This window comes from Apaloderma vittatum, unplaced genomic scaffold (assembly GCF_000703405.1).
Source record: "Apaloderma vittatum isolate BGI_N311 unplaced genomic scaffold, ASM70340v1 scaffold7995, whole genome shotgun sequence".
Classification (NCBI taxonomy): domain Eukaryota; kingdom Metazoa; phylum Chordata; class Aves; order Trogoniformes; family Trogonidae; genus Apaloderma; species Apaloderma vittatum.
Genome location: NW_009717608.1, coordinates 8045 through 33412, shown reverse-complemented (window position 1 = coordinate 33412; position 25368 = coordinate 8045). Strand labels below are relative to the sequence as shown.

General features: G+C 38.2%; 1 protein-coding gene across 1 annotated transcript in view; it reads right to left on the bottom strand.

Annotated features, from left to right (window-relative positions):
* TRPC4 (transient receptor potential cation channel, subfamily C, member 4) overlaps window positions 1-24897 on the bottom strand; it is a 40342-nt gene extending 15445 nt beyond the window's left edge. The window contains exons 1-4 of the mRNA XM_009869965.1: window positions 24688-24897; window positions 22809-23145; window positions 7276-7415; window positions 1469-1782 (exon numbers count right to left, since the gene is read on the bottom strand). Coding sequence (XP_009868267.1) covers window positions 1469-1782; window positions 7276-7415; window positions 22809-23145; window positions 24688-24897 — 1001 coding nt within the window. The remainder of the gene's footprint in view (window positions 1-1468; window positions 1783-7275; window positions 7416-22808; window positions 23146-24687) is intronic.
* Between the last annotated feature and the right edge of the window lie 471 nt (window positions 24898-25368).

Sequence of the window (25368 nt, the reverse complement as noted above, 5' to 3'; positions counted from 1 at the left end):
TACATTACAGTGCCATAAGCACGGGTCCTGGTTAGACCTGTTGCTCCTGAAAAGATTAGAGTGAATTTTTCTGCTTCCCTGGTCCTATATCTTGAGATTAATTAGAGTGAGCTTTCCCCACGGCGTCTCTCCTGCTCCTTCACCTCAACACCAGAAGCAGGTGACCCAGCTGGGATGTGGCACCTGGAGCAGGGAGGCTCCTGAATTGCAGACTTGTACCACCTTGGGCTGTCTTGCACGCTGGGACCTGCTGTCCAGAACTGGGCAAAACTTAACTCTTCAGCCCCTTTCACACTGGAGATACCTTAGAGAGCAGTATGCTTTTGCTTATAGAAACTCTAGGTCCTGAATCACTGTTCCTTTACTAGAGCACATATGAGTGGTAAAGTAGTGCTCTGGAGTCTCTTGTATGGTTTTTATCTGTCTAAGCACAAATCAAACAACTACTCTTCTCCTCAGTTCACAGTTGCAGGAGGGGCTCATAAGGCATCGCAGTTTTCCTTAAAAACTTCTATGACACTAGTACTGGTAGGCCTCACTGTTTCCCAGATTAATAATATTGCTTCTCTCTCTGTTCAGCACTGAAAATTTTCCCTGTGTTTTTCTGTTCAGATCACACAAAGTTTAGACCCAATAAGTTGTTATTAATATACAAGATAAATATGCTGTGCCTGAGCAAAGTTGCTTGAATAAGATGACATAAAAGGTACTATTTTTATAAAATTATTTATTTGAGAAGGAAGCCATTGGTAACAAATATATTTTAAATACAGCCTAGGTATGATTCATAGAAGGTGATAGGGAACAGGTATTTATAGCAGGAGTTTGATTCAAATTGGAAGTTGAAAGACAAGATAGAGAATCAGTATTTATTTAGCAGTGTTTTGGTACTAGAGATGAAATACAGAAGAGGGTGAAGTAAAATTGATTTTTAAGTGAAGGAAAAATAAATAATTTTTAAGCAGAAATTGCAATACAGTATTTGATTATGTGGAATAGGGTCAGGGTAGAAGCCTGTACCAAACATTTTTTACTGCCCCAATTTATCACATTTACAAGGAATCTTCATGTTTTAAAACACTAAACTTATTTAATGCCCACAAGTAGACAGGGAAAAAATGCAGAGCATCAGCTGCCTGGATAAGAAAGCTCTGATCTGGTGACCTTTTTACCCTTCATTCTAAATATGTGCATTCTAATATCATATTATCTTCCCCTCCTCTTTATTTATCTTTTTATCTTTTGAGGTATCTTGAACTGTACAGACTTCACTGTGGCATGGGATGAACATTATTGCATAATGATATAATGTTAATATTTATTTTTTTTATTAGGATAATTCTAGATGTGTCTGTCAGGACACCACTGTAATAACCAACAGAAAACAGACAGCCTCTCTTGTGTAAACATCTAAGTGACTAAAATCCTGGAGGCAGAATGGAAGGATAGAAATAGATCAGCCACTTACGTTGAAAATGCATTATTCTGCTTTTCACATCGTATTCCTTTGCAGTTGCCAGGTTCATTTGTCTCATAGTAGAAATACAGCTGGTTCAATCCATTTGCAAAAGCTAGCAGCACAAGGCAGTATATGAAGAGAAACTTCAAAATGTCCAGCAACATTCTTCCTAGAGATATCTGCAGAGGTCCCAGGTGAGAATTTGCAGTGAATAATGAGATCAAGCGCAGGGAGCTAAAGATGTTTGCGATTGCAAACAGGGCCTCAGCCACGAGGGTTGGATGCCACATGTCCCAGCTCTCCCGTGGAACTAACCCACTGTACTGAAAAACAAGCAGAAGGGAAGAAATTACTCCTTGATTGTTTTTTGCATAAACAAGCATGCCACTTTCTTTAAAAGCTGTTCAATTAATTTCCAGGCAGCACAATCAAACTAAACATCTTTTGGAAAGCAACAGGTCTTCAGGACTGTTTCTTATTATAGTACACTGAAAAATGGGCAGTACTCATGTACTTGTCATTCATTTTTAGCTGCAGGGTGGTCTATGCTTTCTAGTTTTTGCCTCTGTTTTGCATTTTGTTATAATTCTCACAGCAAACTCCAGTCTAACAACTCTGAGAGTAAAAGGAACAGTTTTTGAACACCTAGGTTTTTAGAATTACAGAAATTTTAAGCTGTAAAATCACTAAAATTATTTCTTGGAGAACAGTGCGCATATGACAATAATGGATATAAAACCACAATAAACTTGGCAAGTTGGAAGAAAACATATAATCAAGGAGTAAGTATATTGCTTAATCACTGACACTCGACCAACAATGAAAAAAATATTTATTAATGAACCATTGCAAACTACTTGAGTGTCTCATTATCAAAAAGTCAGATCCCTGGAATTGTGAGTCTTTACTGTTTCAGCTGTACCAAAAATTTTCTTGAAAATGGTAGGTGTTACTACGAACTGAGGCTTAACTACTGTGGCAGACTCATTATTATTTATTTGGTCTCATTAATCTGATACAGAATGTATCAGAGGACAGAATCTTTTCTATGAAGTGCTCTAAATTGAAGGGATAATATAATATGAGGTAGAGTTCAAAGAGGAACTATAGTGGAGTCTGTATTTATGTCCTATAAGTCATTCAGATGAATCCTTCATGGCTGCTGAGCGTTCCCTCAGTAGAAAGAAAAGGGATTCTTCTGTGTCACTGTGGCCAAATGAAACAACATAGCCCAGCATCACAGTATTTACACACAACACTCACACTCCAAAGAAGGTGACTGCTCTCAGAGTAGTTCGAGACCACCTGAGGAATCTGAACGTACATAAGCATATGGGAACAGAGTCCTGAGGGAAATGGCTGATGTAGTTGCCAAGCCACTTGAAAAATTATGTCAGTCTGGTGAAGTGGCTGGCAAGCGGAAAACAGGAAACATTGCAGGGATCTGCGGGTAGTGGTGGATGAAAAACTGGACATGAGCCAGCAATGTGTTCTCTTAGCCCAGAAGGACAGCTGTGCCTTCATCTGTATCAAAAGAAGCATGGCCAGCAGGTCAAGGGAGGTGATTGTGCCCCTCTACTCTTCTCTGGTGAGAAACCACCTGGAGTATTGTGTCCAGTTGTGGAGTCCTCCATACAGGAAAGACATGGATTTGTTGCAGCAGGTCCAGAGGAGGACCACGAAAATGGTTGGAGGGCTGGAACATCTCTCCTATGAAGAAAGATTGAGACAGTTGGGATTGTTCAAACTAGAGAAGAGAAGGCTCTGAGGACACCTTATTGTGGCCTTTCAAGGGCGGAGGCTTACAGGAAAGAGAGGCTTGAAGGGAGTTTATAGGAAACATGAAGAACACTTTTCAATAGGGCCTGTACTGATAGGACAAGGGTTAATGGATTTAATCTAAAAGAGCAGAGATTCAGCCAGATATAAGAAAAAAAAATTATGAGAGTGGTAAACCACTGGAACAGGTTTCCCAGAGAAATGGTACATGGCCCCGTCCATGGAAACACTCAAGGTCAGGTTGGAGGGAGCTCTGAGCAAACTGATCTAGTTAAAACTGTCCCTGCTTACTGTAGGAGCTTTGGACTAGATGACCTTGAAAAGTCCTTTCCAACCCACACTATTCTATGATTCAAATTGCAGATTGGAACTGGGCGTTGTTTTGGACAGTGCTAGTTGGCACGGGATCCCACCACACTGGGGTTGCTCTAATTGATTGATTAAAAGAAAGTCGCCGTGCCTGACAGCAATCCCCAGCACAGTTTTATTTGCTCATATACAAGCATACAATACTCATCACTCACTAGCTGGTCTGTTCAAGGAAATGTACATGGCACATCAATGGAAATTAAGAACAGAAAACAAATTAAGCAGGGCATAAACAGTAGAGTTTCAAGGCAAATATACGGTGATTGTCTGATGTCACCCAGGGAATACAGTACAATAATTCTTGATCCTTACTCAAAGGAATTCAAATGCAAATCTAAGATCAGAACCATTTGTGAGAAAAAACACTGACTGATCACTGCTTTCCCATGAAAACAGAAGTCATGAACTGTAGATCTCATGAAAGAGCCAAGAGAGATCAAAGGGACATATGGATCAGGCTACCTGAATGTTTAATGAGCTGTTGAATCTTGTTCAAATGGGAGCCTCCTGATAACAAAAAGAAAGATTGAATAATATCTTTTTCAGGAACAATACTTCAAATATTTTCCTGAAAGGTCATATGCAAGTATGAACTCTTCCCATTTTAAAATGTATATTGCAATCTTTGCACTCATTATGCTGAATTTCAGTACAGCAGTAGGAGGAGGGCAGGGGGATGGTCTAGCAAAGATCTTTAAAACAATAATTACACTGAGGGATCAAGTCTATAATTTTTAATGGAGGGAGGAGGGTTAATACTCCTATGCAAATGGCCATTTGTTCTGTGAATTGGGTGAAACATCAATCAAATAATTTTCCAGTGCAACCATATATAAGAAGTTGTTAGTTTCTACAGAACTAGTAGCAGAAGAGAAATACAAGCTTATTTACTACTGAACAGGGTAGATCTGACATAGCTATCATTAAGCCAGTAAATATTGAGACACATAACATATTTTTTCTTACTTCTTAGAATTCTTGCCTTGAATATGAACCTGTTTCTCTACGACCTTTTCAGGTCAGTGGCTGCGACACATAATCAGCAATACAGACTTGTATGCAATTTCTAGCAGAATTGGAAACAAGAAGCATCAGGTCCAATGCTCAGGTTTAACAAATATTTAAGATAAGGCAAGCATGGTTTGCACATAAATTGGCACTGCACCTATCTTCAAATATCAGCACAAAACAAATTATTTTCAAAAAACCCTTTTTTTTTTCTTAGAGCACTACAACTTCCATTTGATTTCTATTTCTCTTTCCTTCTCCATGAAAACAGATGTGTTGCTTAAAATCTGTCATCTTGTGCTCTCATAAAACATATGAAAATGTACCACATATAATGACATTATTTATCAGGGAGAAAGCACTTTCAGTGGATATACTGCATAATTTAAAAATACCTCACATGGTGATATAGAATCAGAAACAAAAAGTATAGCCCTTTGAAAAATATGAGATGCAGTCACTTTATTTAAATACTGGCAATGAAACAGACAACTTTGGCTTATCTTAGCAGTTCTGTCATCCTGAAATTACACTCTTTGGTGTATTTTACACTATCCCATCAGCTGCCATAAATAATATCCCTCTGCATAGCTACTATGTCAGTCAGAGAGCCTCGAATGGGCAAGTAAACACAATGTTTTTCCCTGGGAACAGTTATCACATGGGAGAGTAGTATGAGGGCACTCATAATTTTATTCAAGGGAATGATTAAAATGTTTTAGGTGGTTTGAGCTGATTCAGGGAAGGTAGAATATGTCTAAGAACTGGGCTTAAGCTTTTGGTTCAATAAATACAGAAAAAAAAGGTACTTTAGAAAAACCTAGCTTGCACAGTCTAAGAAATGAAAATAAAAGCTTTGCATCAAAACGTACTGGTTGTATTTGGCATCCTTTCAACAACATCTGGCATAGAGATGGGGAACTTTGTTGTAGGTATTTGAAGGAAATGTGGGTATTAAATTGCACTTGCACTACTCTGCTCATTACATCATCATCCATTTCTGAGGCTTTTTTAAGGAACAAAAAGGTATTTGTGTGCAATATCACAAATGCAGTAAAAGAAAAAAAAAAAAAAGAAATCCACAGAACCAGAGATAGCGTTTTCTGCACTCTGTTGATTATGATTTGCATGCAAGCACTAATTCGGAAAGTAATGGGCGCACATTATCCCAGACACTGTCACCTTGGAATCTGATTACCACAAGCAGAAGCTGTCTGGAAGATGAAAGGATTATAATGTCTTCTAATTAATATTATTCTAAAGTGAATAATTAGCCATCTCCAATGCTTTGGAAACACGTGTTTTCAATGAACTGCTTGCTTTGTTACAAGGAGAGTGAAGTGGCTATTGATTTTCCAGTGACTTTATAAGACAACCTTGTGTGTAAAAAGGCATTTCATCAGATTTAAATGACAGCTCTCCTCACGCTCTCAGCATCTTGTTTTTTTCAGGCAGCAACTCCAAATTTCTTTGACTGAGAAGACTTCCAGAGGTTTGCAGCCAGAAGACCAGTATGCCAGAAACCTTTTGTCACAGGAGGAGGCTGATGTGTCAACAGATCTTCCTGCTCATCCCTGCCCCTGATCAGCCGGCATGTGGACACTTTTGAATAGACACAAGATGATATAAATTAGGGGTTCCTCTGTTACTCTATACTTATGTCAGGGCTTCAGCACGAACAGCTGCTGTTTGAGAAAAGGGAGCTGTAACCAGCTACTTGATGGCTGTCTCCTCTTTCCAGCCAAAAGGATCTTGGCAGAGGAGAGACTTTCCTTCTATGCACACAGGGTAGCTGGTGACAAGGAACTTGAAAGAGCTGATGCACAATGCTGATCACAGTGGTCAGAAAAAATGGGTTTGTTATCTTTACTTGGATGTGATAAGAGCTCTACAACAGATGCTAAGAACTTTCACATCCTTTCAGATGTAGTTTCCTTGCACTTGAGAGCATTTTTGATTAAAATATTGCATTTTCTGTGGAATTTTCTGTCTTATTATGGATTCCTGTTGAATATATACAAAATGCAACATGTTTCATGGCTTTCAAAAGTAGGGCTGAAGGACTGTTTTGCTGGAAGATACTTCAAACGTTAGGAATATAAAACTATTCATAAGAAGCCCATGAAAAGGATGAGAAAATTAACATACCCAGCCTCAAGTGACCATTTTATCCCCTTCAGCTTTACTTTCTAATGTTGCATTTATAATAAAGTTTCAAAACAAGATTAAAACCTTGCTCTTTATCTTTTCTTTTTCACCTACTATTTTCCTGTAGTCCTGTCCAGAAGTTCTGCATAGAGTGTAAGATTGTCCTGGGGACAATAATTTCTTAATGAAAAATAGGTAAAGATACACCAAATATCATTTTGTGCAAACATTAATAAATATTAACAGTCATTTTCCTTTTCTAAGAAAATGACAGTACAACTGTTTAGGCTCAAATAACAGAAGATTGCCGGGCCAAGAAGAAAACCATATAAGTCGCCATAATTTGTTAACTCTTATCCTGGCCCAGCTACTTCTCATAGCTGCAGTGAATGAACATGTCATACATCTCTTGCTCTGGTAAGCCTGAGAACATCCAAATACAAAATAAAGTTTGAAGAAGCCTGATTTCATTTATCTTAAATATTTTGCAGATTTTTTTGAAAAAAGTTTACCTTTGAAAATGCAACAATTTTCAAAGAGATTGTTGCTAAGTACAAGGAGTTCATTACAAAATCCATGAGATTCCACCAATCATGAATGTAGTCCTGTAGTCCACCATCCCACATCTGTTTAATTTCACCCCAGATAAAACCTGTAAATAGAACATAATTCATTAAGCATAAATATTAAATAAAGAAGTGTGTGACTATTCTAAACACTTATCTCACAATGGATTGATTCTCCTTTACATTAATTATAAAGGGAAGGTGGATAAATGCTCTAAATTACATATCTTGTTAGTCAAAATTTTATCTTCCCAGCAATGTTTCTGGAATTAATTTTCTAGGCAAAACAAAACAAAAAAAAAAGAACTGTTTGTACAAGGGCTATTTATTTGGCTTTCTTCAATTTCTTTTCCCATTGTATCCTAATAAGGACAAAATGGGTCTTAAAACCAGTCACCTTTGCCAACTCTGACACTGGTATCTGCTGCAATATAACTCAAATTGGAAAATTTATGACTGCAGGAGTCAGTCCTACACATTAGTTTATTGCAACTGGAACCCACACAGTAGGGAAGAGAATTTCTGTCGTTGTCAGTGTTGAGCTAAAGTCTCCTATTTCCATAGGAAAGAGTAGTGTTTCCAGCAGAATATTTTTATTGACTCCTTTCTTTGGGACATAAAGGAATGGAAACTCTTTTCAGGTGTGCATTGTGCTAGACACAAAGTGATACAGAAATATTCAATCCCTGTGGGAAATTTTGCAAGTCGTCTTACAGGAACTTGGTTTAATTGTTCCAGAGACAACTGTGTGGAGATTCTTCAATGTTATAACACATTAAAATCTCTCTGAAAAATACACTCCATATTATTGTATAATATGGTATGATAGAACAACATGGAACATTTGGATGCATATTTAGTATTATTATCTACAGGGCTTTTTTTTTTAATTATACCAATAGAGCTTTTAATTTTTCAGTTAATTATTTTCTTAAAGAAATTTCTTACTTTTGTGCTCATTAAAAGGACAAAATTCACCATGAAGGAGACCAGTCTCTCACATATAGATGTTGAGATAAAGTTATTTCAATATGGCTTTTCTCCACCTGCTTATTACCTGTTCCTTTAGAAAATGTCAAACAGATTTCATGCAGGGGCCTACAGAGTCCTGCTTCACTCTAGTCTGGACTTAATTAACCTTGAAGCTAAACATTTTGTTTCAATGGTCTTCTAGTTGACTGCATTGGAAATGTGTCTTCTCCCAGACATGATCCCTAAGCAGTAATTCCTGGTCTATTCTTATTTGTGATAAGTAGGTTTCTCAGTTATTTGGAAGGCAGGAGGGGGACAGATGGGAGGAGTAATATTTAATTTTGTAATGCTTTGTCTTGAGTCTTTCTGTCTCCTGATAGCTTTCAAAAGGAAATGTTCCTTTCTTCACCACCTTCTCCCCTCAGATCTCAGACACATATTCCCATCTTGTTTCTTTGTGTCATCATCAGTAAACACGAGCCTCAGAGGTATCTGAATCATTAGATAAGTCCAGCAACTTTTACTTTCATAAGGTTCATTTTCAGCCATGTCACCATCACTGTTTCAACATTCTGCAGAGCTGTGGCACACATTCTGAGAAAGGACCATGGTGGGAAGATGTTAGACAGGAAAGTGGGCTACGTCCATTTTAGTGTCTACAACAGCTTAAACAGGCTGACTGCAAATCTATCTTTAGGTTGTCAGATAAAGCTAATACAAAGAATATAGCACTGTTAAGAAGCTATTATCAGTTGTAATGAGTCACAGTGACAAAAGAGGTGAACATTATTGCATGGCAGGAGTCAATATACACTAAGAGCATCCACTGCTGCTATTAACTGCCCAAGTGTCATCACAGAGAGACCATACAGTTGTAGGGCTACCAGGCAGGCTCCTAAATGCGTGTCTGTTTCAGCCTGTGAAACGACCTAATCACTTACTCTTCAAAGAGGTGATCACTCCTGAGACACGGTATGAACATGATGGTTCTCCGTTCCCTACACAGTCCCCTCCAACCTTCAACATGCCATCCGCGTAATGGCACATATCCCTGCTTGCTCTTCTTTTAGGTAGAACATGTTAAGCATCGTCAAGTCATAAAAGCATCTGTTTTGTGGGCTGCAATGTATCCCTCACTTTTCAGATGCTGCTTTGAATCACCCCTGCTTTACCTGCAGAATGGCACATAAAGATCGCCGCTCTGCTGCAGGAGCTTGAAGAGACCTGGAGCCAAAGACTGTGTAATATGGATATGGCCCCTAAGCCTCAGTGTTAGAGAACAGTTCCTTGCTTCATTTTATTTAATGTTACAGATGTAGCCCCAGGATCTTGACACTGAGAAGACTATTAGGGCACAGAAAGCAGACGGCTGCACTAATAGAAGATTTCCAAATAAAAAGGCTTTACAGAAATCAATACACACATTCATAGAACTAAATAAACTTTTTTTTGCAGTTCATCAGTTATGCATTCTCCTTAAAATACACTTTAAAGAAAAAAGAGCAGAAATAAATTGGAAGGATTAATTAACATGTATGCTGAAGCAAGTTGAAGTCTTCTGCCAAGATATTCCATGATTCACAACTAGCCAAAGATGTGATCTGACACAAATGCACCAGGGCTATTCCCTGTAAGACTGTTGCTCAGCATCATATGCTTTGATAGCAGTGCCTAAAATACAATAAAATTATGTACAGATTTAAAAAAAAAATCTGACTAATGCTGCTGCATTTATTCTGTTTTGTGAGTGAAAAGCCAGACTGTTTTTCCAAGCACCGCCTAGACTTCAGAAAATGAAATGTAATTGTAAAGTTGACACTAATGGTGAAATACTGACCTATTATAGAATAGTGGAAGAGAGTATATGGCTATTGTAAATCTGATAATTTTGAATTAGAAACACAACTATTCTGTACTACCAGCAATGTTGAAGTCATCTGGAAGCTGAAAGTTCCAAGTATGCTTTGACATTGTAACGGTGATGGTCCTACTTTTTTTCTCCGTCAAAACATCTTTTATGTTCATCCCAATGCCGGGGCTTGTTCTTTTCATGCAAATAATAATGGAAAACTAGAAAACCTGCATTTTTGTTGGTTCTAACAGAGACATGATGGTCTAGTGTTTCTTGACAGTTAAAGCATCTTATTGCAAACTCCATATATAAATACAGCTATTGAGATCTTGTGGGACTCCAGAGAACTCGAAGCTAGACTGACTGATGGATGCTGTTTGTGATGGACATGCAATCCATGCATGCGCAGCAGAGCTTCTCAGACAAGTCCTTTGAAGGGATATCTTTGAAGAAGCAAAGTCTTAAGGTTTATTGCCAAAATCCATAACTCTAGGGCAATTTCACCTTGACAGCTGAGATGAGAGTCTTTGCAGGTCCCAGGTCTCTATGGCTAGGTATCCTGAGGGGTGCACGACTGAAGCAATGAATGCTGGAAAAACTGGGATCTTTGAGTTCTGTAAATCCTCACAAATGTGCCTGAAGCGCTATGCCAGAAAAGCATACCCTGAAATCCCACAGCCTTTCTGAAAATCTCAAGACTTCTACAAGGCCTGGCAAGTTTATATGATGGAGTCCTTCTGTGCAACAAAACTCAGGGATTCCAGGTTATGCTGTTTGGGATTAATTTGCGGTCACACAGTCAGAGGTCCTGAAATCTGGTTGTACATCATAACTATATCTTTTTGCAAGAAGAAAGGGTCGATGGGGAGAAGTCAGTTGGCTTCACAGGGTCTGACACAATATGCCACTTTTGTTTTGTTACTTTCAGTGGGAGAATCAGGAAAAAACAAGGAAAATCTATGTATTTTTTAAAAAGGCATCCAGAGATGAAAGCAGCATTATCTCTGTGACCCTGCACATTTTCCTTTTCTATTTAGAAGACTTACAGATAGCTGGACACAATCTGATTTTATTATCTAAGGAGACTTTGGGGCAATTCCAAAATACAACCTGGTATGATAGAGGAAGAGAAGACATGCGGTGACAAAGCTGTCTAATGGGTGCATTGTTACAGCTAAGAAAGAGATCTAGAGTCCAGGAATTGGCTGCTTATTAGTGTGCCAAAGCAGCAATGTGTAAAGTACATGGGACATCACCAGCTGCTCACAGTTACTGGGGGAAACCTTCTAAGAGGAACCAGACAAATACAAGGGGTAGACTGAAAAACAATCAGTCATCCTGGGGACAAGTTCACTGCCCAAGTTCACTTTAACTCCCTGAGAGGAAACAATTATCTCCAAGGTGGGTCAGTCTTCCCACTGACTGAAAAGGAAGGCATGGAGGATGATGATGCAATAAAATAGATGTCTAACTTCCAGGTGCCTGGATTTAGCTGAAAAAATTCCACCCAGAGCAGATGTCACTGTTTTAGCTCTATAATTTTTGCCACATTCTGGCTGCCTCATTTTGCTCTGTGTCCTTCCTATCTCTTCACACCAGCTAGATTTCACACCTGCCTCATAACCTCACCAATTCATTCTGCATCAACCTGTTTTTATCATTTATTGCCACTTAAAGGGCATTATCAACATTAGGCAGCTCTTCCATCTCATTAATCAAGGATTTAAATTGAAAAATTGAAGGTGAGACTTTCAGGCATTTGTTGCTTTGTTTATAACTAGATACAGGAACAATAAAAGAGAAATAACAGCATGGATATATTGAAAGATGCTGAGACGATAGAAACAAATGTCATTAAATGCCTCACAGTTTTAATGTGATGAAATAGACATAAATTCAGAGCAGGAAACTCATAGATCACACTAGGCCCTCGGATGACAGACACCATGGAGAGGTCTCATATAGTAGTCTCAAGTATTATACATGCAAGCTGATCAATGGAACCATTTGACTAAAGTCTAGTTTGCTTGATGCAAGAAAGAAACTATAATCGATCAAAAAAAAAAATTGGAGAAAGAAATGGAAACTGTTTGTTAAGTACAAATTTTGCAGTAAATATTTCTGAACTATGGAGCATTCTGAAAATAAACTCTATGTATTATAAAAGTAAATTTTATCCAAACCTTCAAAATGGCTAGAAATTAAAGTACTTCTTACTGAAGAACAAAAGGTGCTAAAATAAAATAAAAATTTCCTTAGAAAAATATAATCTTCATTAAAATTACCTCATAACACTTAAAAAAATCCGTAAAAATGAGTAAAGAATAACATACTACATATGATTAATGAGTATATTTTTGTAAATTTAGATTCATCAATACATATACACTGATAAGACTAACTTTTATTTTATGTATTTATCAGTAGACTTAGATTCTGAAGCTATATTTCCAGTCTTGAAAACTGGGTGTTCAACACTGAAACACCTTTTTAAAAATGTGGACCTACTTTTTTGTTTCACAGAGTAAGACTCCGTTTGCAAACCTTGCCATTTGCAATAGTCTTACAAATGTCCTCTGTTTCTTTGGATAAAGCCTTTCATTAGACACAATATCTTTTGTGCAGGCTGGCACATAACTTTCCCATAGAAAAAAAATTTCGGTCTATTCTGATTGATCCATTATCAATTCACAGCTACCTAGACCTGCAATTTTGCTCCTAAGGAACACTTCTCTCATTCCTATGAAGAAGAAACAAAGAAGTAACTGCCCTATGAAATCCATTTAAAGGTGTATTAATCTCTAAGACAAAAAAATATTAAATGCACTCTGTCTAAATTCCTATCTTGTACTGAATTTTGAGCAACTACAAAAATAATTTTCCAGAAACTGTGGAAATTCACAAAAATATTATTCCATCTCCACAACACTGAATTTTGTGGCTTAAAATGATAATTGCAGTTAACGTCTCACTGTAAATAATAACATCAAGACTTGGCAAAGAAAGATATGAAAGTCAGTATCGTCGATTATTTTGATTTTTTAAAATATTTGTGCATCCCTAGCTAAGTTTTGCCTTACCTTTCCCACAAAAGATTGGTTACTTTGTGCTATTTTTGTTCCTTACCATTAAGTGATGGGAAGCAAGAGGTTCCCCAGGGTCAATCCCTGCATGCCAAGTTCAACAACAACCTTTTAGTCTGTTTCTTCGAGAACATATTTTCACTGGGCTGTGAAATCATTTAACTGACAAACTCAGCTTTGCTCTGCTATGCAATCTAGAGTTTTGCACGCATACAACAAGCAGTGAGAAAAGCTGCTAATGATCTAAAGCTCTCTGAAGCAAAGGAAAGTCATTCCAGAGAATTCAGTGAGCAGTGATAGGGCTTGAAATATCTCTTCTGCTTGACACCTGGGCTGATGAACTGCTCTCTGCCAAAGGTATATGAAGGTCTGTAGCAAGAGGAACAGGGAGGCATCCTGGCAGAATTCCGGGGGTCCCAATCTCTGGGGCATATTTTATTAACAGAATGCAGCTGTCTCAAAGGAGTATGCACAAAATCAAAAAGCACTCCTTCTGCTTTCTTCCTGGTAACGGGGAAATGACTGTTTGGGAGAAGAACAATTGCACACAGTGTCTGGGTCCTCTGTCAGGTCAGGCAGAGAACTGGGAAGGACATGGCCAGAGACACCATTTACCTCCCAGCTCTCTTGCCAGGCCTTATACTCAAGCAAGTTGAGTCTGGGAACTGTTGGTTTAAATTGTCTGTGCATACAACTCAATGTTGAGAATACTTAATATCTAACATCAATTCACTCTTTGTTTTCACTTTCATACCTGTACAACTGAACTTAATTCGTTCCCCCATAGAAGCAGTGAAGACGAGTTTAGTGATGTCTCTGGAGTGCAGGGAAATGTAATGAACGCTACAAGAATTATGGAGCGTTTGAGCCTTTGGATGAATTATATCAGAGCTGAGAGTATTCAGTGCTGATTATGTATCAGCAGTGCACTTACTCTTGTGTTCAAGGAAAAGTATAATTTCTAAGAAACAGTGATCAGCTGCAAATGGAACTAGTCTAGGCATGGCATTATGAATTATGGTGTTAGATATACATATATTTCACCCACTGTGGAATGAAGGGTGGAAATACTTCAGACAACCAGCATTGAACAGCCCCTCAAATATTTATGACTCAGTTTTACCAGCTATTCCAATAGCATCAGATTGTTCAGTTATTTGAGTATTTATGCAGTAAAGCATCTATATAAGTGGGGTAGCTGTTCCCTTAACCCAGTATCTTTAGAAGGGACAGTAGCCAATATTTTTTCTCTTTCATATCTCAAATAACAAGAAGTCTGGTTTTCACAATACTCTTATAAACGTCAAGAGCAAATATATGTCATTAGCAGTTCAAATTTTTTTCAAGCAGTCTTTTTGAATTTCCTTTTCCAAACAGTCTGAGACGCAAATGTATTTGGGTTCATTATCATAGTGGAAGATAAAAGAAGATTTAACTGACTACATCTATCTTAACACTTTGGCTCTCTTTATTTTTTTGCTTCTGTAAAACAGGATTTTGGTAAAAAATAGGAATATAAACCAAGAAAAACTGTATAATGTCTTGGGGTGTATGTGAAAATAAATTGTAACCCTGGATAGATTGTTATGTTCAATACGAGTTGCATATGGGGTTAATAAAATTCAAATCAATCAAAGATGCTTCTCCAAGCCATTTCAGATTCGTGCACCTAAGCCTTTTGTACCACTGAACTGTAGATGGTGATTGTGTAGTTGTCGCAAACTAGAGAAAAATGAAAGATACTGTATTTTTGGAGTGTATCATATGCTTAAACAGAAGTGTCTAGGGTATTTTTACATGCCCATATCCAAGCTGGCCACCTAATGTACAGCCAAAAAAGATACAGGTTTCCTGTAAGGTATTTATCATAGGTACAACCTCTTTGTGAATACCTCAGACTTTAAAAATGAGACGAGATGACTCTTTGTAGGTACTCGAATTACCTTCTTTATGTTTACTTTGATTTACTTTACTAATGCCTAATAACCAAACTTATTAAATGTTTGAATTTGGAGTAAGAGGATATGGACAGGTACCTAAATGCGGAGAAAGAGTACAGCATTCTGTACATTTTTGCTTTTGAACTCTTCTCTACAATAATGTTATAGACAGAAATTTTGCCAGACAAAAGTATTGGTCCATTCTCTCAAGTACTTTTGCACACAAGTCTATAAATCTCTTAAAAGAAAAAGTATATCTTCATTTACTGCTTCTATATCTTCACTTACTCCATAGTTCTCAACAGGTTTACATGAGGAGTGGGGCATGCATAGTTTTACTAATTCCTTTAATCTCCATGGTGAAACTGTCTGTAGCATGGATTTATCAAAACCTATTTAACATATAGAATAGTTTCTTGCTTTTGCAAAAATATTGTGGAGAGTGTAAGGAGCAAGTCTTATACCCTAACTATTGCCACAAACAGTCTTAATTTATAGTGCAATATGTATCCAATGTGTACTGCAATCTAATGTTCATTGAAGTGCTGTATCTACAAACACCTGCATGTTCCTTGTCTTTGCCAGCACTGCTACATTGCTAGAATAATAAAATGAAGATATTCTTATCAGGTAATCAACAGTAAGAATTACAGTTTTCAAGCATGCACAAAGCTACAAGACTTGCAGACAGAATAAATGAATGAAATGGTTGTCTGTGAAACACAGAGATGTCTTTACAACATTGCTCTAAAACTCTCAGTCCTTCACAGACCAGCTTGGCATTTTATAAGCAGCATTAGGCACGGCCAGAAGTGGATATTTATGGATGTAGGAAACTGTTCATTCCCTTCTCTCCTATTAAAAGGTATGTAAGGATTTGACGATCTCAATCCTAAGGATCTAAACTTTGCATTTGGGAGCCCAGTCCTATGAAGCGCTTTAGTCATTGAAATAGTCCCTGATTCAATGTCTAAATTAAGTACACGGTACTGGAAGTAAATTTTACTATGTAAGAGACCTAAATTCCACATAAATTGCATTTGCTGCTCACTTTGACTTTCAAGTGTCTAGCTGAGGTCCACAGCCTATGAATACTGAGTGCTAAGAGAGCCTGGACAAGAGCAACAGCAGGAACTGAAAGGAGGAATGATTCTCAAACACTGCATCTCACCAGCAGTTAGAAGTCAGTCTCAGGGCTTCAGTTAAATGTCTACACAAGAGTGGGCTTCAGCATTCAAAATCCCTTCCTTTCCTGAAATACTTAAACTGTATCCTCCAAGAGCAGTGTGAAAGATTGGCACCACAGCTTTATGGCTAAAATTCTTGCACATGAAACAGGAAACATACCTTTTCTCAGCCAGAGGGAAAACTGACCCTCTCTCCCAGGAGAGTATTAGGGCAGCAATAACAGTGTGGAGGTGAAATTGCTGAAAATAGCAGAAAGGGGACAGAATTAAAGAAGTCCCACAACTTTAGCCTTCTTACTAAGTGCCCCTACGTGGAAGCAAAAGCATCAAATCTAGGCATCGCACACTCACCACAGGTCTTTTCTATTTATCCTCAAACTATATGACTGAAAAAACAAAATATGAAATATGTGAGTGCTGGGGGAGCAAGCACAATAGTACTCAACTGAAAACAGGACTGAAGATCCTGCCATAACCTGCTTCTATCAGTAAAATATTATGATTGCAAGAAAACATCTGCTTGCACTGAATACTTGTCTATATACAACAATTTTATATTATTTTGTAAAAGCCAATCCTTGCTTATAATTCTAAGGCACTGCCTGTAGGAGGGAAGTTTTCCATAGCTAATAAAAGTGGATGTAAAATGAATATTCTGTCATTGTTAAAAAAGTGAAGTCCCTTTATTTTCTGCACTCTAAACACTGTAAAAGGCCAATAAGGATAAACAGCACTGTTCCCTCTAGTCTAAGCTGCTGCTGATCCTGAACACTTAGGGAAAGGATTTGAAGATAGAATAACGTAAAAGGTTCCATATTTGCTAAGTTCAGGGTTATCCTTGTCCAGAGATCACATCTCTGCCACTTGTGACTAGGAATCACTAATTAAGGTTAATTGTTAAACTACTCATGTTTAGCTGGAGATCATGGCAGCATTGACAGTATTTTCCTGAAGAAAAAGAAGTCTCCTGACTTTTTTTTAATCATAATCAAATCAATACATTTTTCTTTGGTTTCAGTTTTGGAAGTGGCAGGACTACTCTAGATTAAATCTTAAACACAAGAAGACATATCAGCCAGCAACACTAACAATCAAAGAATAAAATAAAATCATCTACACAGAAAATCTTCATCAAAAATGTTTACAGCTGGGCAAACCTACAAATAACTGAGTAAGAGGTCCTATTATAGCCTTGCTATTCAGACAGTCCTGACAAGAAAGGTTTCTCCTGATGTTTAAATAAATAATTTCATTAGTGGGTCGTTTTTGGCTTCCCCAACCAAGAAAAAAGAGACATTAACTGACTAAAGAGAACCGAGTGGGAGACGATCAAGATAATTGGGCCCTGGACCACAGGATGTACAAAGAGATGCTGAGGGAGCTGAATTTGTTCAGCCTAGAGAAGAGAACACTAATGACAGGATATTACTGACGTTGTCCACTAATGAAATTGCTCCTTATGGATAGCTGGAGCCAGATTTTTTCTAGGGGTGCACATGAGAAGGACAAGAGCTAATAGTTGCATGTTGTGGCATGGGATATTCCAACTGATACCAAGAAAAAAGTTCACCAGCGTTTAGACACAAGCACAGATTGCTGAGAGATGCAGTGGAATAACCATCCCTGGAGAAATTGAAGATTTGACTGCATAAGAACTTGAGCAGTCTGATCTATCTTTGCAGTTAGCCTGTGTCGAGCAGTAGTTTGGACTGAATGAACTTGAGTGGTCACTATGTACATTATCCTCCTTTCTGACTCAGTCTTCCAGCTTTGTCTGGACTCCATTTAGGGCACTACTGGTTATGTACTGTTTCATCTCCCTGGCCACATTATCCTTTACATCTGCTCCCAGGAACGTGTCAATTTGTACTAATTAACTCTTTACACAACACTTTCTCGACCAAATTTAGAAGCTGATGCACAGTGACCACCTCTATGACCACTTCATCTAAGTGTCTTGCTGTGCCATTGGTTTGGAGGTGCATTTTGCTGAGTACTGTCAAGACTGTACACTCCCACACATCCTACCAGCAGTTTGCTGACCACAAATGTCTGCAGTTCCCAAACATCCACATTCTCTACAAATTTATGTACTCCAATAGCATAAACCACTCTGACAGAAAGGATAGAGAATGCATTGTTAAAGAGATCAAATAAGGCTGCGTTTCTGCTCCAGGCAGTATTCTGCACAACGTAATTACAAAGAACATTTAAAGATGCCCATAAAAGAGCAAAAAAATCACTGAAACAAATTTGCATTAAAAAATCATCTTTTTTTTCCTGTGGCCACCCCAAAGAACTGGCAGATATCTTTTTAACCACATCTACTGAAGAACTAAGTTTTTCTGGTTGCTGGCTTTCTCCTCTTGAGTTTTGTAGCATTCCCTTGGTGAGCCAAATACTCGCTGTGAGAACATTTAGCATGGCCACTGCTAGGTTTGATGTTAGGGTTTAAGGCAGAAGAACAGGTATGACAAGCCTGTAGGGATCAATACGATTTTCACATGAGTCAAGTCAAGGCACACAGATGATAAAGCCCTGTGCCATTCATTTTTCCCTTGGCGTAGCTGGATGGGGCATTCGATGACGAAAAATATTGTTTTCCCTCATTTTATTCACAAGATGAGGGTCTTGTTTTTCTTGTGGTTTTGTGGGGTTTTTTTTCAGTGATGATGGATTCTCATGTATAGAAAATAGGTCTGTATTGCTGTAGTGTGAAGTATCTGGCATGCTTGGGAGATCTACCCCTAATAAGAAGAACAAAAATTACCAGCAGAAGCTTGTTTCTTGTTTGTTTAAATGCAAGGACAGAAGATTCTGACTCTTCCTGATTTTTTTCCACAACTGCTTCTTGAAGCTATAACATTAGCCTTGTTATACTGACTTATTGTTCCACAGATAATCACCTCATACTGTAACACCGCTTCTGTAACCATCTAATCATGTAAAAGACAAAGTTAATGGAGAAATTTCCTTAAGAGACTTTTTGAATGTAAAATCAGTAGTCTCCATGGAAATGCAGCCCAACACAGGTTTTTCCTCTGAGACTCCTCCTCTAGTGACACTTTTAATATGTGCTAATTATGCACATTTAGTCTTCTACTTCAAAGTTGTAGGTAAATGTTAATTACTATTTGATCATTGGAGATCTTAGATTGCTATGGAAAATCTTGAAACTTCTTAAGTTCTGTGAAATACAAGTATGCTGAAATTCATGTCGATAAGAAGCCTGGAATACTTTCCTTTTCCTCTCATCTTTTTATGTGAGGTAGCTTTTAAAATGCAAACAAAGAATTCTATTGTTTAAAATGTTAATATTTTTTGACGTGCTGTCGCTGCTCCAGGATAACTTTGGCTTTTGGAAGGGGTTTACTCAGTCTTGTTTCCAAACTCATATAAAAACTATAACCTTAAAGCCACATCATCTTTCTCTTAGATGTTAATATTTTTCATCTACATCCAGAAAACCAAAAATATATCTCTGTACCTCAGATTTAGGCTCCCTTGTGCAATTCATGAGAGCTGCATTTACTCTTTTTAAGGATAGTGCATAAATGCGTAGTTTGGAGAGACGAGATATCAGACTAAATTTTGTCCTAGAAGCTAAACTTAACTAATTGATAAGAACTTAATAAAGCCATTTAGTTCATTAAAAGATGAGTAGACCACAGTTCGTATGTACGTGAATATGAAAACGGCAGGTTTTGGCTGGGGTTCATTCCTTCAAAAGAAAAAAAAATCATACTCAAACTGAAATAGGCATGTTCATAATGTGCTGTGAATTGACATGTCCTGTAGAGATGTGTGTCTGTATCCTTCAATGACAGGGGAAATGTAGGTACATAATGAATTGCCTGAGATGATGATGGGTAAATATGGGGCCTTGTTATTTGAGTGAGTTAAGGCGCTGCAGCAACCAAAGTCTGGAAACTAAACCCAGTAAACATGAAGCTGGATCTATGGGAAAATATTAGTTAGGAACCTCTAGACGTGTAAAATACATTGGTTTAGATGCAAGATTTTGGAAGGCACAGTTTCTCTGAACATTACAGTCTAGTTTAACCACAAGCTATTTGAGCACATGGTATCTGACTATTGATCTTTACTCATGCTCATGAGTATTTGTTTATGCAAGCAGTTCCCTTGACTTGACCTGTACTGCTTGCAGACAAAGGCCTTATTCAGAACAGGCAGTACCGGCATAATCCAACCATATGAGTCTATACTGCAAATATTAATGCTGCTTTTAGAAATGATAGTCACCTTGATAATCATAATTCTCAGGGTTAACATCTTCTTCAAACAAGTGCTTTGGGATGCTGAGTTACTTAAACCCTTTCCTAAGCAAACAACAGTGTCAGAGGTTGAGGGCAACAGAGGTTCTTGCTCTTCCCACTGCATGTTTTCTGGAGAGGAGTTAAGACATCAAAATTTTAGAACTGCCTTTAACTGAAACCAAGGTACCTTTTTCTCGAGGCTCTAATTTCTTTCTTTGAAAAGGTAGTTTAGTGATAAAACCAACTTTTGTGTGTCAAGGTCTATGTGTCAGCTATGCATTTTTTATTACTCTTCATCCTCAGGACAGATACTGACCACCTGCTAATTTGGAAGGCTAGACAGAAAAGCTACTAATACATCCTCTGGGCATGGGGCAGGACAGAAGAGCCTCCTGCTCCTCCTCAGCATTGTAGCATTTATTTCTAAGGAAACTAATGATTGTCACATTGACTTCTTATTTCTTGAAGGTATAAAACTGGGAAAACTTATTAGAGGACTTTTAATATTTAAATGTGAATCTTACACACTGAAGTTAGTCTGACTTCTCCATAGGAAATATCATTCTACGCCATCTCTGATTAATTAATTCAATTGCAATAATGCTCGATATTGCCTTTTTGAATGTTAGTTTCAACATGTACTCAGTGAAGGACAACACGCCTTACACTGAAGGCTGGTGGTGAGGATTGCTTTATGCTATGGTAGCATGGGTGACATCTCAGAAAACAGTTCATCTGTGGAAGGCAGGTTCTTCTGAGAGGTTCCTAACACCTAAGTGTACACTGGGTTTTCAGTCGTGCATGCTTGTTTTCTGAAGTGAAAGACAGATGTAGCTCTGCCTCTTGCTTTCCACAGTGCTCTACCAAGAAACAGGTAGAGGAATAGCCACTGACTCATTCTTTTCTGGAATATCAGGCACTGTCAATTAACGCATTATAAATTCAACACTGCATGTAAATGATATATGATCAATGATGCCAAAAGCTTTGTCAGTTTGGTTGCTCTAAAAAAACACAGGTGTTTAGGAAAAGTTGCAAAAGTGAAGAGAAACAGCAACTTAATGGGAAGCTCTGGGAAAGGTAACAGCATCAAAATCCCTTCAAAACATTTCAGAAAAATTTGTGTGTGAACTTGTCTGTGTGACGACAATTTAGATTAAGATATCAGACTTAAGTTCTTGCAGTTAAGGCTACTAAGTCCCTCCTTCTACAATTTAATTTCAGTAAAGACCACATATATTTAGTCTGGCCTGGTCCAACTTTCTTTAGTTCCTAAAACATGAAACAGGGAAGAGACCCTGGCACAACAGGAGAGATATCATCTGTCAGGGAAGACAGAAAAAGGTGGGGAGGAACTAGAGTATTCCAATCCGACAGGATTGAAGAATCACACAGGAAGACATCTAAGGCCAGCATGGCCCACAAAACATAGGTTTTCAAAAATACCAAAAATCTCCACTGATTTTTTTTTTTTAAACTATCAAGACAGAGTGGTAGTCTTTCCCCACATTTAAAAAATGCTAGAGGATTTTCTCATTCCTTCTGATGTAAATTATTTTTTATGAAGTTGAGTAGCAAGTTATCATCAATGGTTTTGCACAGAAAAAATACCCTGCATGCTTATTTTAATGAAAATACTCACTTGAAATTGCTGGTCAGTAAAATTTGCAATAGGTGGGTCTGGCATATTAGAAAGAAGCATACTTCAGATAACTATGGTTAGTCATAATACTCCAGAAATTACACTGTGCTTCATCCTAATGCATGAGAAATAATTATCATGGGAAAAAGATCCTTTTTGAAAAGAAGAGTAAGAAATTTTTTTAAAAAGATACTTAAAAGAATCAGAAAAATTCCTGGCCTGGAAAATATCTATTAAAAAGAATATCAATATGTATTTTTCAGGGTACTGCTTAATCACAGGAAGGAAACTCCAAGATCTTTTGGGTTTTTGTAATATAATAGATGGTGACACTCTGGATTTTTAAACATTTCCCAAATTTTTTACTACTCTTGCTAGGTATTGGAGGAGATGGATCATTTGCCTGTTTTGCTAAGTCAATAATTAGTGACAGAACTCTTTACTGTATCTTCCTGCCTTGGGAATACTTGGCAAAACCACAGGGATCAAAAACTTTTCACCGTATTTTCTTTAGTAATACATTTACCCAGGACCCACGGTAATATCATCCACTCGACGATGGTTGGTGGCGGTCCCTGCATGCTCAGGTCTGACCTGTCAATGTGCTGAGAGGCAAGCAACAGCAGGAACAGAAAAGTCAAGTAGGATGCAGTATGGCAGATAAATTTGATAAATGGCTTTCTGATGAACAGTCCCAACGGGCTTTTGGGAGCTATCAGGTAGCACACAGAGAAGACTGGGAAAAGGAGTCCTATCACAACACATGTCAACATCTTCACAGCCCAGTGTCGCCTCCTCCATCCGGGGAACTCATCGTACCAGCGAGACGCGAGCAGCTGCTGGCAGTTGGGCTGAGCAACAAACTACAGAGAGAAGAAGAAAGGAAGATGGTTAGTTCCTTGTTACCTCTGTAATTTCCATCCCATATATGTTACAATAAGTAACTTCGGCATAGACATTTTAAAAAAGTAAAACCCACAGCCTGTGCTAGCCCAGTCATACTGATAATACTAGTAAGACAGGGCTGGGTCAGCCTGTCCCTCCTTTAGTGCAAAAAGTGTAGTACAAAGCCATCAAAGCTCACTTTTCACAACAAACTTGACTTTCCTGTCAGTTGAGTACACAAGGAACCAAAAGACTGTAAAACACATGTACCTCAAAAGCTGATTTCAAACGGAAAAACAAGTTCACAAATGCTTCCATTATCCCACTAGCAAGATCTGTGGAAAAGTCACAGAACATGAGGTAGAATTCACTACGAAAATGGAAAGCACGACAAAGATCTGTAAACAGTGAAACTGAATTCCACAGCCATGAACAAACCATCCACAGTATGTTCCCTGTTAATTCTCTAAAAATCAGGCTTACATGCTTTTATACTGACAAAACTCTTACAGATATATTACATAATGCTTGAAAATACGAACTAAGTGTTTTAACTAATCCTTGTCAGGATATATTCCTATCTTGTAAAACATTGTATGGTCTGTCAGTTCTCCCTGGTGGGATTTCACTTCTTAATGTATGATCCTCAAAATTGAATTTCATCCAGGAAAAAACCAAACTCAGTAAATATTTAGCTTTTTTCAGATAGGTTTTCAAAGAGCTTTAAGCATATTTCAGAGTTTTATGTCATATTTTTATGTGATAACTAGTTCTTAATTTCTATAGTGCTTTCTTCTATAAAAAGGACATAGAATTGCAGCATACTAGACTTGCCATAAGAGATATAGCATAGAGGCAACATATGCATCAGAGAGACAGAATTGTTGCATTTTGTTGTTGGTTTGTTGTGTTTTTGTTTAAAAAAAAGAGATAAAAGAATCATTTTCCTTGTGTTACTGTGTTGGGTTGACCTTGGCTAGGTGCCAGATGTCCAGCAAGTCACTTTATCCCTCCATCTTCTCAACTGGACAAGGGAAAGAAAATATAATGAAAGGTTCATGGGTCAAGACAAGGACAGGGAGATTGCTCAACAATTACTCTCACGGGAAAAACAGACTCAGAGCTTGGGGAAATTAGTTTAATTTAATACCAATCAAATAAGAGAAGAATCTAAAAACCACAAATTTTAAAAACACCTTCCCCAACTCTTTCCTTCTCTTTGGGCTTAACTTCACTCCTGATTTCTCTCCCTCCTCGTCCTGAGCATTGCCGGGGGACAGGGAATGAGGGTTGTGGTCAATTCATTAGATGTTGTGTCTACTGCTCCTTCTTCCTCAAGGGAAGACTCCTCACAGTCCTCCCCTGCTCTAGTGTGGGGTCCCTCCCATGGAAAACAGTTCTCCACGAACTTCTCCAATATGAGTCCTTCTCAGAGGCTGCAGTTTGAACTGCTCTAGTGTCAGTCACTTTGACAGGGTGCAGTCCTTCAGGAATAGACTGCTCCAGTGCGGGTCTCTCACGGAGTCACAAGTCCTAGCAGAAAACCTGCTCCTTTGTAGGCTCCATTCTTCATAAGTCCATAGGTCCTCCCAGGAGCCTGTGCCAGCGTGGGCTTTGCAGGGGATCACAGCCTCTTCAGGCACATCCACTTGCTCTGGCATAGGGTGCTCCATGGGCTGCAGGTGAATATCTGCTCCACTGAGTACTCCTATGGGCTGCAAGAGGGACATTCTGCCTTGCTATGGTGTTCATTACCATGGGCTACAGGGGAATCTCTGCTCCAGTGCCTGGATAGCCTCCTCCCCCTCCTTTTTTACTGACAGTAGTGTCCGCAGAGTTGTTTCACATCTTCTCAGTCTTCTCTCTGGTGGCAACTGCTCATTTTTTTCCCCTTCTTAAATGTGTTATCCCAGAGGTGCTACCACTGTTGCCAATGCTGTTGGCCTTGGCCAGCTGTGGGTCCACCTTGGAGCTGGCTGGCATTGGTTCTGCTGAACACGGGGGAAGGCTCTAGCAGCTTCTCACAGAAGCCAATGTATTCCACCCCACTACCAAAAAATTCAATGCAATTACACACATGCATATATATATACATTGGATTAAATCACCAGCTGAAGATTTAATATAAAGGTATGCAGAATCTTCTTTATCCTATTAAATAATAAAATTGTTGATTTATACCAAATAATTTCAGATTTGGT